Source organism: Culex pipiens, chromosome 3, assembly GCF_016801865.2.
Source record: "Culex pipiens pallens isolate TS chromosome 3, TS_CPP_V2, whole genome shotgun sequence".
Lineage (NCBI taxonomy): Eukaryota > Metazoa > Arthropoda > Insecta > Diptera > Culicidae > Culex > Culex pipiens.
Window position 1 is genome coordinate 17,420,071 of NC_068939.1, and position 17,868 is coordinate 17,437,938.

Consider the following 17,868-nt stretch of genomic DNA (forward strand, 5'->3'; position numbering starts at 1 on the left):
TCCCATAGTAATTTCCATGTAAACTTTAACCCTGATGCGCGCAGCCAATTTACAACCAAATGAGCTGATATTTGGCATGAAAGTCCCTATGGGCATGCCCTACAAGAGGAACCATACTAAAACTTGATCCGAGAACTTTTTGAAAAACTTACCCACCCTAATATGTATTGGCAATTTCTATCCGTGAGACTTGATTTTTCAGTTTCAAAATATTTTTACCGAAAAGATCGCCCACTTTCCCATAAGACGCTATTGCACTCCAGACTAGATTATCCGAATCCGTTTATTTCGTACTTTGTTTGATTAAATTGATTTTAAATCGCATTAATCTTATACCAGCCAAATTTGTTGGGAAATAAAAATAAAACTCTATGTAACATTTATCTTTCAGGAGCAAATTTACTCAAAAATGTATTAACCAGATTAAAAAAAAAAATCAATATTCATCGATCGTTCATGGAACCGCCAATGTTGTTGCACACGCCGACGGACCAGGTCGAACGTAGAGTTCATCACAGCCCGTCTTTTTTTTATAGTACAGAGGGGAATGGAGGCAGGGACAGTGGACAGTAGTATATTAGTGAAATGGGACAAGCGACGAAGCCGCGAAATAATCTGGCGGTGGCGTATTTTTAGATCTTTCGAGCATTTCCGAAGCTGAGAGATCAGCAGTAAACGCTGAACAAACAACATGAATGATGATCAACAAAATACCAACTAAGAGACGGGAGATTGAGGTGTAGTACACCGCGCCTCCGCCCAAAGTTCTGAAGATCGTAGTTTGAGGGTTCAGTGCTATTGCAGGTTTTGGTAAACTTGCATACAGTTCGTGTTCAGCTCCCAGAGCTCAGCAGCATCGACCATGCGTAACAACTGTGGGCTATTGTTTTGTATTTGTACGCTACGACGTCATCATCACTTTGGGAAGGGGCCAGCACAGAAGCATGTGATGCACACATACTGTATCGTATACGTAGCAGTTTAGCTCCCCCCTTAGAATGTGTCTGTGCCATCGCTGTGCTGTTCGGTCGATGGACGAACAAGTTCAGTATGTTTACATTCGTTTTGAGGAGCTGAACGAAGAGTGAAGACTGTGAAGAATATCTCTTGAAAATTTTCATTCATTTTTTAGTAGTTTTTGTAGCAGTGCTGTTTCAAATCTAATCGTTTCAAAAAGTTAAACTACAAAGTGACTCATTGTACGTCGGAGGAGTAGCCATACAGACTGCCAGTTCTGATTACAACAGCGTGTAGACCCACGTACACCTACATCGGGTGTTCTGTAGCAGCAGGTCAAAGAAGAAAAAAAAAAAAACATCTGTGCTGGTGCACCTTTAGTCGATAGATAGAAGAACGACTGTGAAGGTGGTGAGTCACGATGCTGGGACGTGTTCGGCTTAAAGACAGCGGCATTATGGACGAGGAGTTGCCCACCCTGCTGGAGACGACGTTCCGCTATCTGGCCAAGAACCTGCACGTTGTCTGCAACGACCCGGACCCGGTCACCCAACAGCTGGAGCTGAAGCCGGACGTCGTCATCCCGAACGAAATTTGTGATAGGTGAGTGCTGTTTTGTTGTCTTTTGTGTTACGCTTCTTTCTTTTTGAGTCATTCCACACAGCCATTTGCGGAAAACAATTATGTAAAAGTGGGGTTCGCTATCTATCGTTATTTGTTAGCCCTAGTGCAAGAAATATCGAACTTTGCTGATAACAGCAGTGCTCGTAATCAGCTGTTTTGTTCTGTCAATGCTCAGTCCTTAGTGCTCTCCATTTTGAGCAGCGTACAATTCACTACAAATTTGGAGAGTACTTGGACGCTGTTTTTGCTACACCCATTATGGATCATTAGACTAATTCGATTTGGTAGAGGTAGCTGTCGACTTTTGGTTTGTTTTGCTCTCCTTCGAGGAGGGTCGTTCGACCTTCGGTCTTGTACCTGACCACGGAGGAGATTGTCTCAACGATCAATGTCAATGACTTTAATAAAGTGTGCGAATTTTTTTTAAAGATAATAATTTATTTTTCTTTGTTATATTTTTGGTGCTGTATTAGTTAAATCGATTCGATGGGGCTGGTGCTGAGCCAGTCACTGGGTCGATCATGCTCGTAACTGCACTCACGCTTATCGACTGAATCGCGAATGTTTTACCAGCAATGCCAATATGGATATTATATGGTGCATCCATAATCATTCGGGACACGACTTCTTCGCAGTGTTCGCATATATGCAAACTAGTAAGCCCTACGCAAATCGACCTTGTTCCAAAATATTTGGACAGGGCTTCTCAACCAACTAGATACAGTCCAGACTTCGTTATTCTCAGAACTATTTCACTTCGGATAACCAAATTTTCCGATAAACGAATCATGAATAAATGCAAACTTTTTAATCATACCACACACTTTGAATTTTGGGATTACCCTAGAAAAAAAAAAAATTGTCGGTATAAATTTATTTATTGGTCGTATAATACAGCCCAGAGAGGCCAGCCCCAGACGAATTTTTTTTCTTTGTCTTATTTTAGTTGTTGTTGGGTCCCTGAACTACTCTAACGTGATTAAGAATTTTTAAATCCAAGATGACGGTGATAAAATAGTAAAATTGTTCATTTAGTAATAATTTTTTAGACGATCAACCATCAATTTTGAGTAAGCTGGTTTCGCAAAATTCTAATTTGATATCAAAAATAATAAAATATATTATGTTATGTTTTTTTTTGTTCATGATTCGATTATCTGAAGTCCCATCTAAACCTTCGGATAATCGAACTTCGGATAATCGCACTTCAGGTTATCGAAATTCGGATAATCTAAACTTCGAGTCTGGACTGTAATGGATGTATGAAGCATTTTATGATACTTTTTTAATTTTAAAATTAGGCTTGACTTCAGCTTTCTTTATTGCATATTGAATTGTTCATCTAAAAATTGTATTTTCAATTGTGTATGACAATATGTTTGTTATTTTCGTTTTTTTTCTCAAAAGCCTTTATCCTAACCTAAAACTTTGGTCAAGAATTCCTGCTAAGGATACAGATTTTAGATATTCACATGTCCGCTTTGTATGACTCGCGTAAGGAAAAACTAATAATACAAAATAGCTTCCTTTGATATTAGAAATGCATGGACAAACCTTCATCCAAATCAAAAATACAAAATTAAAAATCTCAAAATGATTGCTGGTATTTTAGAGAACTGCTCAAACCATTTTGATTTTAAGCACAGTTTTAATTAATGGGTAATTCTCTACCAACTCACACGAAATCGGGAAAAGTTGCCCCGACCCCTCTTCGATTTGCGTGAAACTTTGTCCTAAGGGGTAACTTTTGTCCCTGATCACGAATCCGAGGTCCGTTTGTTGATATCTCGTGACGGAGGGGCGGTACGACCCCTTCCATTTTTGAACATGCGAAAAAAGAGGGGTTTTTCAATAATTTGCAGCCTGAAACGGTGATAAGATGGAAATTTGGTGTCAAAGGGACTTTTATGTAAAATTAGACGCCCGATTTGATGGCGTACTCAGAATTCCGAATAAACGTATTTTTCATCGAAAAAAACACTAAAAAAGTTTTAAAAATTCTCCCATTTTCCGTTACTCGACTGTAAAAAATTTTGGAACATGTCATTTTATGGGAAATTTAATGTACTTTTCGAATCTACATTGTCCCAGAAGGGTCATTTTTTCATTTAGAACAAAATTTTTCATTTTAAAATTTCGTGTTTTTTCTAACTTTGCAGGGTTATTTTTTAGAGTGTAACAATGTTCTACAAAGTTGTAGAGCAGACAATTACAAAAATTTTGATATATAGACATAAGGGGTTTGCTTATAAACATCACGAGTTATAGCGATTTTACGAAAAAAAGTTTTGAAAAAGTTACTTTTTGCGTTTCTCTTTGTTTCGTCGTCCGTGTCTGTCGCAGGTGACCATGAATGGCCATGATCGATCACGACCAACTTTTTCAAAACTTTTTTTCGTAAAATCGCGATAACTCGTGATGTTTATAAGCAAACCCCTTATGTCTATATACCAAAATTTTTGTAATTGTCTGCTCTACAACTTTGTAGAACATTGTTACACTCTAAAAAATAACCCTGCAAAGTTTGAAAAAACACGAAATTTTAAAATGAAAAATTTTGTTCTAAATGAAAAAATGACCCTTCTGGGACAATGTAGATTCGAAAAGTACATTAAATTTCCCATAAAATGATATGTTCCAAAAATTTTTACAGTCGAGTAACGGAAAATGGGAGAATTTTTAAAACTTTTTTAGTGTTTTTTTCGATGAAAAATACGTTTATTCGGAATTCTGAGTACGCCATCAAATCGGGCGTCTAATTTTACACAAAGTCCCTTTGACACCAAATTTCTATCTCATCACCGTTTCAGGCTGCAAATTATTGAAAAACATCTCTTTTTTCACATGTTCAAAAATGGAAGGGGTCGTACCGCCCCTCCGTCACGAGATATCAAAAAACGGACCTCGGATTCGTGATCAGGGACAAAAGTTACCCCTTAGGACAAAGTTTCACGCAAATCGAAGAGGGGTCGGGGCAACTGCTGTGTGAGTTGGCGGAGAATTACCCTAATAAGATAAACCTTTGAGTATTAACTTGTTGAAATCAAAAATATGAAAGCGAGTAGTTCTCTAGATCAGTGTTTCTCAACCTTATGCGTTCCATCCCCCCTCGGCTTCCCCTTCCCAACCAACCTCAATGTTGAAGTTATTGGTTTCATTTCACAAATATAATCACAAATTTTAGATGTTTACATAAAGATTTGTGAAGATAAGCTCATTTTCAACAATTTTTTTTTAATTTTTTTAATGAATTAAAAATTACAGAAATTTTTATTTTCAATATTTTGTCTATAATTGCTTACATATAATTGAATAAATCTCACAATAAATTTCTTATAACAATTTTATTAACTTTGTTTCTGTTTATTTTTGCTAAACTACTCTGGTTTAATATGCAATTCAGTGTTCTGCTTAGGCTGGTACAAATATTTTTAAAAGTTTTTGTCACCCCCCCTTCAAAATTGGCCCGAAAAATCAGGGGGCAAAAAAAATATTTTTACAATAAATTTCAAAATTTCATTGAAAATTCAAGTGCAACCAGCTGAAATCAAATTAAAATACATTCTTCTGCGTTTAAAATCATTTTTAGCATGTTTGGGTTTATTAAAAAATCTTAAGATTTTTTGAAAATTTTCGATGCAAAATCTTTTTTTTCGATACAATTTTTGTTTTTGTCAGATCTTAGATTTTTTGAAAACTAATGATTGCAAAACAACTGAACTAGTGTAAAATGCATTTTAAAACACTTTTTTCATTTAAATGTGAAGACTATGGCTTGTTATTTAAATTTTTATATTTTTTTATTTTTTTGTTTGGGGGGGGGGGGGGGGGCCTTGACCTCAGCCAGGGCCGAGGGACAAAAACTTTTTTAAATATTTGCATCGGCCTTATAATCATAAAGAAAAAATGATACATGAATAAAAATGGAATGTTTCTAATAATTAGGGCTAGTGATTTTTCACGGCAAAAAAAATCGAAATTACGCGGCGTGTTAGTTTTCGACTCCATGGAGTTCTCGGAAATTTCACGGCACTCTAAAATCTGCTTAAAATAAACATAAAAATGTTCTGTTTAGGTATAATTATGTACAACAAAGTGTCTGAAAAAGTAAGCAGATGTTCAAGATACAAATCAAAATATATTTATTCACGAAAAAATATTTTGCTTCAATTTTTTGAAATTATGCAGCTTTTTGAATTTTACTGAAATTTTAGAAATTGATTTTGCTCAAATATCTCTAAAACGAAGCAAATCTTTAAAATAAAATAAGCAAAATAAGTATTATACAAATTTTGTTTATTTTCATAAATTTCAGCAAAAGAGAATGTTTGCATTCATTTATTAATAATTTCCAGAAAATTATGTTACCATACAAAATGCTATTTCAGTATGTACCTATTGTATTTGAAACCCATTGACGAAAAAACTTCATTTGTAATCAAAATATAAAAAAATCATTTTCTCATTTATCTCACGTAATATGCAACTTGCTCCACCATATTTTAATTAATTTTACAAGGATTAAAATTTTTTTTTAACTCTTTTCTTTTACTGTAGTTTTGAGTATTCTTTTTACATTCTTTTTGAATTTTGCGAATCCAAGAAATGTTGTTAGAAATTTGCAATGAATCTGTTTCTACATTGAAGAATATTGAAATGAACAAAAAAAAATTACAAATCTGTTCTCAATTTGACTTGCATTTTTTAATATTTGGGAACTTGTTAAGTGAACTATTATATAAAAAAAAATCAATTTTTCTAATAATAATTTAAAATTTTACTGCATTTCACGGTATGTACTAAATTTCCCGGCCAGGGGCATATTTCACGGATTTTATGTGGCTTCCGCGAAATCGCGAAAAATCACTAGTCCTACTAATAAGACATAAACTCCCAAAAAATATTACTTGAAAATTACGTTTTTTTTCTTACCTTGAAGGTGCAAAAAAAACAAATTCCTGAGAAACATTGAAAAAAAAAAAAAAAAAAACATTTTGTATTGTTTCAGTAAATGTCAAACTTCGAATAAATTTAAACTTTTAAAAATGAAATTTTAGGAAAAACCTAATGTCGTTCTTACAAATCGAATAAACTAAAAGTTGCAAAACAATGATGATTTACGTTTGTTTTATAAAATTCGTTTAAAGCCATTGAATTTCTATTGAATCCCCATTCCCTCCCTAGAATGGCCAAATTCCCCTCTAGGGAGGAATTTCTCACCGGTTGAGAAACACTGCTCTAGATAGTCGCACATTATTTCGTAATTTTTAAATTTGCATTGTTTTTTTTTTTATTTTTATGATATTTTTTCCACACATTCCTTAAGTAAATATAAAAAAAAGTTTTATTAGTTTTTCGGACTTGTATGACTAGCCCGCAAAATTGTATAGATATAAAATACACATGTATATATGTACAATTTTGCGTGCTAGTCATACAAAAATGGCTTTTTTTTATTGGTAGATTATAATAGATAGATAGAATAGAACGTAGCTCAGTTACCGAATGCTGTTTGCTAACTGGGCTGATCGAAAAATGTCGAGGAGACCACCAATTTATTAAAAAAAATCAAAAATCAAATTATTCGCTCTACAGAATTGCCTTAGCGTTCTCGATTACGAGATTCCTACTCGAAACTAGGTTTCCGAAGACTTGATTGTTGAGGCAGTTGCAAACCTCTTTTTACACCTTAACTTCCATCCACCCCGGGATTCGAACCAACGACCTTTGGATTGTTAGTCCAACTGCCTACCAGTGACCAGTGATTGAGCTAACGGCCTAACTCTAGGCTAGACCGGGGCCAACATTTAATTCCCCATCCGACGGAAGGCGTGGTCAGACAAATCTCGTCTCGAAAAATGCCACCGGAACCGTCTGGGATCGAACAAAAGCCGACTGGGTGAGAGGCAACCACGCTTACCCCTACACCACGGTTCACGAATATAACCAATTTATTATATTTCCTTAATAAAATATAAAAAGTAAATGTTTCTTAAATGTGTGTTCAGGGGCGTTTTTTCAAGTCTCCTTTAATTGTTACTTGAAATATCGCCAAATTAAAAGAAAAAATTGTTTTTATCACACTTGAATTTTGCATCGATTGACCCCCGATCCGGACATCGTTTTTTTTGTCCAAAATGAGGCTTTAAAAAAAGTGTTTACTGTTTAAATTATCAATGGTGAAATTATTTCACCATTGATAATTTAAACAGTAAACAGTTTTCAATTATTGAAAAGAGATAAATGTTTGTTTGTCTATGCAAGTAATACGGCACCTACTGGTATCACATTTTCTGTTTAATCAAGTGCGCTCACTTGCAGCGGTAGTACGGTGGCGCGAACCAAAAACATATATTAGCAGACACTCACAGACTATCGTCGTCGTCGTACCATTGACAGTGACACCAATGTAAACAAGTTTTTTTTTCTTCCCTTGTTTCGCGGTTTCTGCTAAACTACAACAACCAACAACGCGAATTCTACGAAACTCGTGCAAAAATGTCTCATTCTCTGAGAAACGAAATAAAGTTGGCACCTTTTTTCGTTGTTCTTGCTTTCAAACAGTAAATAAAAACTAAGCAATTCAAAGTAGGAAGTGGCGGCTACCCAGACAGCTCGGGTTCTAGAATTGTAAACCAAATGGAACGAGCTTGAGTGGCGAACGTACCGCCAAGGCACGTTCACTGAAACTCTCCAAGTAGTGTTAAATACTGAGTTGTAGGTCAAGTCCGAGCAAAAAACCGGCGAGGTTACTCGATCGCATGGAAGTGTGCGAGCTGCTGTTGCTGCTGTGAATACTGATGGTTGGATACAGCAGTTCAAGTGCTCGATCTTTTTTACAATGCATTAATTGGTTTGGAAGGCAGTCGTCGATCGTCGATTGAAAAAAAAGTATCGATTTAACTACGCTGCAAACACTGACTTCTTTTGTTGAGCTTAGCTAGTCCTCGTTTTATTTAAATAATTGAAAACAACACATGAAACAAGCAAAATTTCCAGAATTTTGAATGTTAGTTTTTGAGGAATTGATTAATTAATTTTTTAACATCGAAAGGCAAAAAAGGAAAATGTTATAGTTCAGAGAAATCGCTAAAATTTCCAGTGCATTGATTAAACTCAAATCCTTTTAGATCACTATCGCTACTTGCCGTTAAAGTTTACATTTACTTCATGAGCTACAATTTGTTCCGATTGTACAAAAACAATAAGCTCTGGCTTCCATTCTCTGAATATCAGTCAGATTAGTTCAGAACCACAAGCTGGGCTGTATTTACGCAAACAAACAGCTCAGCTTGCCTATCTGGGGCTCACAATGTTCGATGATGCACGGATCTGTGACGTTCTTCTAGTTCTCGTGGATGGTCGGTCGATGTTATATAAATGTTGCATCTGTTTGACGAAAATCTCGTTCGTTCCGACTGAACTTTTTCATGCGTCTTCTGTGCCGATAAGCTTCCAGCTGTTTTGCTACTGGTTGTCCCGGGTCGTCTAAGGTTTCGCGAGCGATAGCTGATACTTTTTAGAAGAACGAAGAACATTCGCGATGCTCAACGGATTTCGCTATTATAATATACCTACGTTGACTTGCCGTTGTCTATAAAACCACAACGTGTGATGACTCGTGCTCGTGGAAGATGCTGAGGAGTTATGACACAACAAAACAAGAAGCAAATTGTTTAGAGGAGTTTAAGATGCCGGTTTTTGTTTTGATTGAAAGGTTTAATAGCAAGTATTTAGCATCAGAGATGCTTTTCCCACGCTCCTAAAGTATAATGAACATTGTCCTAAAGGGTTCTATATTCAGTGCACTGTGGTCCAGATGAAAAATAAAAGGAAAAAAGATTTTCCGAAATATTGTGCCGTTTCGGAGCTTAGGTGACTTTGGAAGAGTTCTAGAAAATTGTTGGTATTGTCCTTGATCGAATACTCCAAAATTTGATCTCGCAATTTTTCTACACCTTTTAAATTTATTTTAACCTGAGCATCAGAGCAAACCCTCATAAACCGCTATTTTGAATCTAGCAGTTCAGGGTAGAGTACAGTTTAAAATAATTATTTAATAGAAATCCAAAATATGTATGCGAGTAAATCTCAAAATTTTCGCACATTATTTCGTGAGTTTTAAAACTGTTTTTTTTATTTGTATGGAAATTTTTCCATCCATTCCCTATATCAAAAGACGAAATTTTGTATCATTAGTTTTTTTTTCCATACAAATGTCCATACTATTTTGCTAGCTGGTCGTACAAAATGCTTAGGCATATATATGAAAATCTCAAAATCTATATCTTGAGATGGGATTTTCTGAACGATAGTTATATAGTTGTATATTATAATTAGGAATATTCTGAAAAAAAGCTAAACTAAAAAAAGCAATTATTGTTTTTTTTCTTTTTTTCAATAATAGTTGAATTCCCAAAATTCGTATTTTGAATTTATGATTTTTTTAATAATTGCTCCTCTACCAAAACCGGAAATGGATTTTATTTGTATTTCTTTTTATTTGGCTCAAACTTTGTGGGGGCCTTCCCTATGACCATAGAAGCTATTTTGTGTCATTGGTTCATCCATACAAGTCTCCATACAATTTTGGCAGCTGTCCATACAAAAATGGTACGTAAATATTGGAATATCTGTAACTTTTGAATGAATTTTCTGATCAATTTGGTGTCTTCGGCAAAGTTGTAGGTATTGTTGAGGACTATTGAGAAAAAAATAGGTACACGGAAAATTTTGCCGATTTTTTTATTATCAGTTTTTTCACAAAAAACTCAATTTCCCAAAATACGTATTTTTTTTATTTTCGAGATTTTTTGATATGTTTTAGGGGACAAAAACCCGCAACTTTTGAGCCATAGAGAAACATGGTCAAAACATCTGCCGCCGAGTTATGCATTTTTGAAAAAAAGTGTTTTTAGGAAAAAAATCGAAATTTCATGCAAAAACAAATTTGAAAAAAAATTGCAATGTAAAATTGAATTTCCAATCGAAAAGTACTTTGCAGACTTTTGGATAAAAGGCTCTGTTTTCAAGATATAGCCACCGAAAGTTTGATTTTAGCGAAATATTTGCAGTTTTTCTATTTTTACAAATAGTGACCATGACTGACCATTTCTATAAATATTTTTTTTGAAAAGTTCAAAAAAATTGCTATAAAATTGTCTAAAAGACATTGAAGATTGGACGACTGGTTGCTGAGATACAGCGGCTTAAACAAAAAGAAACACGAAAATTGAAGTTTTCTAAGACTCACTCAAACAGCCCACCATTTTCTTATGTCGATATCTCAGCAACTAATGGTCCGATTTTCAATATTAAAACATGAAACATTCGTGAAATTTTCCGATCGTTTCTTATTTTTCAATCTTTTTTTATTTTTCAATCTTTTTTTATTTTTCAATATTAAAACATGAAACATTCGTGAAATTTTCCGATCTTTTCGAAAAAAATATTTTGAAAATTTTTAAATCAAGGCATTTTAAAAGAGCGTAATATTCAATGTTTGGCCCTTTTATAATGTTAGTCTTAATTTAAGAGTTTTCAAAATACTTTTTTCGAAAAGATCGAAAAATTTCACGAATGTTTCATGTTTTAATATTGAAAATCGGACCATTAGTTGCTGATTACAGAGAGCGAGTTGTGGCGCTATAGCCACGGCGAATAGTGTCCAGGGCATTCGTGGAAATACAATGTCCCATCCCAGAGGGTCCCGGAGTACCAAACCTTCTTAGCATGGTGCTCCCAACGAATACAACCAAATCTCGGAGCGTATGGTGGTGTGTCCCCACGCTTCTTCCTCCCCTGTCGATTCAGAATTGTGTTGTTGTTCGAACACTCAGTGCTCAAACTCAACCCAATTACGAGTCATCTCTGCGATACGGCTTTACGCAGTAGGCCTGGCCGCTTTAACGCTTGTGATGTCTCAATGCATTTCAATGCAATGGCGCACTACAAATGTTAATAAATGACAAGAAGAGTGCTAGACGTCATCTAACCTAAGGCACTCTCCAGGATCCCTTCGAAAGATTGGCTGCGCTAGGGTCTGATTAGATTAGATTATTAGATTAGATTAGAAAATCGAACCATTAGTTGCTGAGATATCGACATTTGAAAATGGTGGGCTGTTTGGGTGAAATTTAGAAAACTTCAATTTTCGTGCTTCTTTTTGTTTAAGCCGCTGTATCTCAGCAACCAGAGGTCCAATCTTCAATGTCTCTTAGTCAATTTTATAGCAAATTTTCTGAGCTTTTAAAAAATATATATATTTTTAGGGAATGGTCAGCCATGGTCACTATTTTTAAAAATCGAAAAACTGCAAATATTTCGCTAAAATCAAACTTTCGGTGGCTATATCTTGAAAACAGAGTCTTTTATCAAAAAATCTGTAAAGTACTTTTAGATTGGAAATTCAATTTTACACTAAAAAATTTCTTCAATTTTGTTTTTGCATGAAATTTCGATTTTTTTCCAAAAATCATTATTTTTTCAAAAAATCATAACTCGGTGGCAGATTTTTTGGCCATGTTTCTCTATTGCTCACAAATTGCGGGTTTTTGTCCCCTAAAACATATCAAAAAATCTCGAAAATAAAAAAAATATGTATTTTGGGAAATTGAGTTTTTGTGAAAAGAAAGTTGATAAAAAAAAATTTTCCGTGTATCTATTTTTTTCTGAATAGTCCAAGACACCTGACACTGATCAGAAAATTCACTCAAAAGTTACAGCTGTTTGAATATGTACGTACCATTTTTGTATGGACAGCAGCCAAAATTGTATGGAGACTTGTATGGGTGAACCAATGACACAAAAAAACTTTTTTGGTCATAGGGAAGGCCCCCACAAAGTTTGAGCCAAATCAAAAATTACAAAAAATAAAAATAGTCGAAATCGGCCGATTTCGTAGAGAGTTGCTCATATGTTTTATGAGACTCAACTGATCGACTGATGGCTCAAAATCTGAAAATATTGAAAATGCTGCCAAAATAATTTCATAAATTTGCCTTAATAATCAATAATTTTTTTTGCCTTTTTTTGTTGCAAATTTTATGAAGGAAAGCCACTCCTGGAAAAAATATTTTTTTAAAACTGAGAAAATTGCCTACTCTGAAAATTGAAAAATTAGTTTCTGAGATACAGCCTCATAAAAAACGAATCGGTGAAAACGATTTTTTATAAGTGTCACCTAATTAGCCTGTAATTTTCAACTGAAGATGTCTCGGAAAACATTGGTTTGATTTTCAATATTAAACCTCGCTTACTTTTTCAAAAGGTCCTATCTACATAGGAATTCCATGGCGCATTGGTTGCTTTGAAAGAGTAATCTAGAAACAACGAAGTTTTTGTGAAATTTACTGATCTTTTCAATAATAACAATTTTAAAACTTGGTCTTTAATATGAAATGAAGAGAATTATTTGTAGACCCTTTTAAAAGATTGCGTGTCCTTGAAAATGAGCAATTCGCTACGAAATCGGCCGATTTTGACCATTCTGTTTTTTTTTTGTATTTTTTTATTTGGCTCAAACTTTTCGGGGGCCTTCCGAAAATACAAAGTTTTCGTAAATAAAATATTTTTTCGTTACAAATTTTGTAATATCAATTTTACATAAGTGATTCTAATCCTTTTTTCAACATTCTCCAGATTTCTACGCTACCAGCAGGACTGCGGCCAGGACATCAATGACCGGTTCATCCAGATTTTCCGGGACACGGAAAAGTCCCCGTTGCGCAACATCCGGCTGCGCAACAGCACCATCACGAACGAGGGCATGCGCATCCTGCTGCGACACAAGCTGAACTCGCTGTCGATGTGGTACTGCAACAAAATCACGACCGCCTCGTGGAACATTCTGATCGAAAACTGTCGGCAGTTGCGTTCCCTGGAGCTGGGCCGGTTCGTGGACATGCTGAAGCACAGCGAGCCGAACGAGAAAACGCCGATCGACTTTCAGCTGGTGCTGCCCCAGTTGCGCCATCTGATCCTGAACGGCGTGGTACTGCAGCCGTCGATTCAGTTTGGGTGAGGATCCGTTCAAAGCTGGGGTGAGACTAAATAATAACATAGCTTTCGTTCGTTACAGTCACTTATCGGAGCTGACGTACCTCGATTTGACGGCGTGCATCTTTGCAGAGTTCAGTTTGAAGGCGCTTATCGATTTGCCCAATCTGAAAGCGCTGATTTTGTTCAACGTGTGGCCACTGGATCACGAGTTTCCTACGTTGTGCAAACTAAAGTCCTTGCAAACGTTGGATCTTTCGGTGTCGAGAGCGAACGTCGATGGGAATTATTTGACGCCCAATAAGGTATGAGGGCTTTTTAGGTTCCAAGAACCAATTGAACAACCCATAATTCGTTGCAGTTGCTGTCGAACCTGGTGGAGAGTTTACCCAACCTGCGACATCTGGACATTTCCGGCACCAATTTGGCCGGCGACGGGGTGGCGATGAAAACCAACAACACCTCCAGCAGTTCGGACATCCCCGGGTTGGCGAGCCGCGCCGAAAATCCGCTGGAATTTCTGGGCCTGTACTACACCGCACATTCTGCATGCAAATGGCACGACATTCCGGCCATAAGGGTAACTGCAAGCTTGCACAATCTTTTGGGAGGCGTTTTAGTACATGCTTTACACGGGTTGTAGATTGCGGGCGAAGCGACGGAGGAGCAAATCTTGGTGGCGGCCTCGGTGTACCAGGATCGCCACGAGCTGCTGACGAAGGTTCTCAATGATCTCTACCACCTGCTGCGGTTCGAGACCTGCAAGCAGATTCACAAAGCGCTGGACGTCGTACTTTCCGCCATGGATAAGCACATTCGTGTCAAAAATATTCAGATTAGTGGCAGGTTGGTTCTGGTTACTTTCTTGTGTGAGGAGGGGGATTTATGGAGGGTCTTTTTTTTCGCAGTGCCACGTTGTTTTACATTGTTAAAGGACGCAACAAGATTCAGTTTGGAGTGCCGCTGAAGAACCATATCATTCACACCCTGCTGAATGGCATGTCGACACACCTTACCGATGACACAATGATGCGGAACGGCTGTTTGACGTTGTGTCAGTTTAACATCCCGCAGGATGTGGTGAGTAGATTTGTTGGCTCAACTCTGAGAAGCCTTATTCTAATCAAGATGATTTCAGCTCTTTGAGTACGAAAGATTGGTCCGCATTCTGCTGCACGGAGTTTCGTACCGCGAACAGGAAGGATTCGTCCAGCGAATAGCCATCTACCTGCTGAACTCGCTGGCCTGCCAGGTGGACGGTAGCCAGAAGATGTTCCTCGGGGATTTGGGTGCTATTTCGGTGAGGTTTCTGGTGAACCGCTGTTTAAAAGCTTCTTGCTAAGAAGAGCTTTTCTTCTTTCAGACCATGCTCAACCTGATCAGCGATCGACTGTCGCGCAAAATTTTCGACGATGTGATGGAGGTCGCCTGGTCGACCATGTGGAACGTGACGGACGAAACGGCGAAAAATTGCGAACGTTTTCTGGACGGTCGTGGCATGGAGTATTTCCTGGGATGTTTAAAAGTGAGTTCTTTTTGCGTTACGCATTGGCCAAAGTAAAATATATTATTTGTTTGGTAGCTTTTCCCGGATAAGGACGACCTGCTGCGCAACATGATGGGCTTGCTAGGAAACGTTGCAGAGGTTAAGGAACTGCGGCCGCGCCTGATGACACCGGAGTTCATAACAGAGTTCGCCAACTTGCTGGATTCGTCTAGCGATGGTATTGAGGTAGGTTGAAATGTTGATATTATATGACAAAATAATCATAACCTTTATTCTCGCAGGTGAGCTACAACGCGGCAGGTGTGCTAGCGCACATTGCCTCGGACGGCGAAACGTCGTGGGCCATCTCGAAGCCAACCCGAGACCGGGTGTTGATCCGCATGGTCGAGGCCATCGAGCGTTGGGACCTTTCGGCCGAGCGCAACATCAACTATCGCAGCTTTGAACCCATTCTTGGCTTGATACGATGCTACCACACGCCTGCCTGCCAGCACTGGGCCGTTTGGGCTCTGGCAAATTTGACCAAAGTATTTTTTATTTGTGTTCCGAAGATAAAGTTATTCGATTAATTTAATTGTTTTTTCTCCTCTCAGGTTTACCCAACCAAGTACTGCTTGTTGGTGGAAAAGGAACGTGGCATTGAGCTGCTGCAGGAGCTGATCGAACACCCACAGCCGTACTCCCGTTTGAAGGACCTAGCGAATATGGTGTTGATGCACTGTCGCAACTTTAACGATTCGCTAGACCAGTGTAAGAAGATGGAGCTGGATGGGTAAGGATTGTTGCGTTGGCCGCAAACTGGCGGATCGCGGACAACTTTGGGTAAGCACGCACTACACTAGAACAACAGGTGATGCTGACATTCAGAGTGCAAAGTACGAGATACCATATTAAGTACCGTCAACTGGGGCGAATCGGGAACATTTGTTTCTGAAGGACTAGTTAGTTTTAGATTTTAAATTGACATAACCTTATTCAGTTCGGAATTCGTTCTAACCGAAATCAATTTATGAAAGTGAGCCTCAAATTTCTAAAACAGCTGTCCCAACTCGTCCCAAGTTGTTTGTATAACATAAGGCAAACAATAAACTATTTAATAAATTAAATTATTCATAAAACATAGAGCAACGTTCTAGTGATACCTTGCTGTCTCTGTTAATAACATGAATACCACTTACTGAGCAAATAGCTCTGTACCGTCACATGGTATGAATCGGGACTACAGCAGTTTTGAAAGCACATGTGTCCCGATTCACCCCAGTTGACGGCAAATGTAACTAGACTGTTCGGTACATCAAACTCCGAACCCGAGAGGTACATTTTGGTGGTTTAGAAATGTATGGTTGTTAATCAAACAGAGATTTTGATGCTTACAAAATTACGCGCCCGTTACGGTCAAACATGTAAATTGAAATTGGCGGCTATCGAGAGTAAAACGAATGCACGAACTATCTGTACATTATTTTTCGAAACCTTTTTGCTTCTTTCATCACGTACGGATCATTGTTTCTCGGCGAATAGACTTTTATTTTCGATTACTTGCCAAGAAATTCAAGCTACACTACAGAACTGTTTGATAAAAATTTCATTAAACATCTGTAGTTTGAAATTGACGAGATCTATAAAGAAGTATTTTTCTAAGGTTTGCGTTTCCATCAATTCGTTTGCTGTCGATATTTAGGTAAGAATTAAAGCTTTATGCATAGAGTTATTATTTTTCCCCAGAAATATGTTTATTTAATTGGCTAACCATTCTTTAAGTGCAAATAAAGATCTGAAAAGTGAACAAGTTACTGTTTGCTGTGAGTGATATATCACCTTTCTTTAAAATTATCAATCGTTAACCAGAGTGCAGTGTTGGAATTTTCGGGCTCTCGCGAGAAATATGTCTCTCTCTCTCGAGTTCTCGCCGCGAGTCCCGAGCTGCCGAGACCAGCGCGCTCTCCTCCGCACGAGAACGGGCCAGCTCGCGAGCCAGAATAGCCCGCGAGCGAGAAGTAAAATGCTGATATTGCTGAACACAAATCAGGCATACACAAATGTTATTTCCAGTTAAAGGCCCACTACGCAGCTCTAAACGATAGGGGTCAGGAAACAGCAAAACATTCCGATGGTAAAATTGCATGCAAAAGCATGTACTGTCGTATAATAAAACGTGTACACAAAAAGCATGTACGGATGAAAAAATAACATCAAGCCGGCGAGAGAATTGGCCACAGGAACCATGTTCCGGAACCTCAGTGAAAGATTGACCGGGACAGTCCAGTAATTTTGGCATGTTGCATTTCAAATGTCAAATGATTAGTAAAACAATCAATTCTAACCTACTGTTACCGGTTCCAGGTGCCCCGGGGGAACAATTGACCTGTTTAGTCCAGTAAAAGGGTATAACACTAAAGTGCTTTGATTTAAAAAAAAATCATGAAGTTTGACATGCACCTTGCCTTTTTTACTGGACCGAAAAAGCCTATTGAAATCCCGGCCATATTTCGGTTCCCCGTGGTCCACCCATTATGTGTTGATCCAAACAAAATCAAATCGGCGAGATAGCCTATCGAGACTAGATAAGACTATTTTTTCGTTTTTTCAGTATTTTTTTTAATTTTCACAGATTGATGTTTTTGGGGTGTGCTAAACCATTGTTTTTCTTCCGTACATGCTTTTTGTGTACACGTTTTATCATACAATATCACATGGTTTTGCTCCCAAAGGTTTTTTGCATGAGTTTGTATGCGATTTTACTCAGTTTTTTTTACTGTGGACAGAGGTGAAGGAGCGATTTT

The 17,868-nt window shown here is 37.4% G+C and overlaps 1 protein-coding gene across 1 annotated transcript; it reads left to right on the forward strand.

The window, feature by feature from the left end:
• The first annotated feature begins 546 nt into the window (after nt 1–546).
• On the forward strand, nt 547–16,874 carry LOC120413451 (protein zer-1 homolog). Its single transcript, XM_039574285.2, has 11 exons — nt 547–1,560; nt 13,222–13,599; nt 13,661–13,883; nt 13,940–14,158; nt 14,222–14,424; nt 14,487–14,658; nt 14,717–14,878; nt 14,942–15,103; nt 15,161–15,310; nt 15,367–15,612; nt 15,679–16,874. Exons 1-11 carry the CDS (start codon nt 1,379–1,381, stop codon nt 15,859–15,861), a joined length of 2,280 nt encoding a protein of 759 aa, XP_039430219.1. The 5' UTR covers nt 547–1,378; the 3' UTR covers nt 15,862–16,874.
• The last annotated feature ends 994 nt before the right edge of the window (nt 16,875–17,868 follow it).

Bases quoted from the DNA above. Each gene is read 5' to 3' on its own strand.
- LOC120413451 (XM_039574285.2), top strand. From the start codon at position 1,379: ATGCTGGGACGTGTTCGGCTTAAAGACAGCGGCATTATGGACGAGGAG. The intron at 14,425-14,486 runs GTTGGTTCTGGT...TTTTTTTCGCAG, and splicing joins AATATTCAGATTAGTGGCAG to TGCCACGTTGTTTTACATTG. The intron at 15,104-15,160 runs GTGAGTTCTTTT...TTTGTTTGGTAG, and splicing joins ATTTCCTGGGATGTTTAAAA to CTTTTCCCGGATAAGGACGA.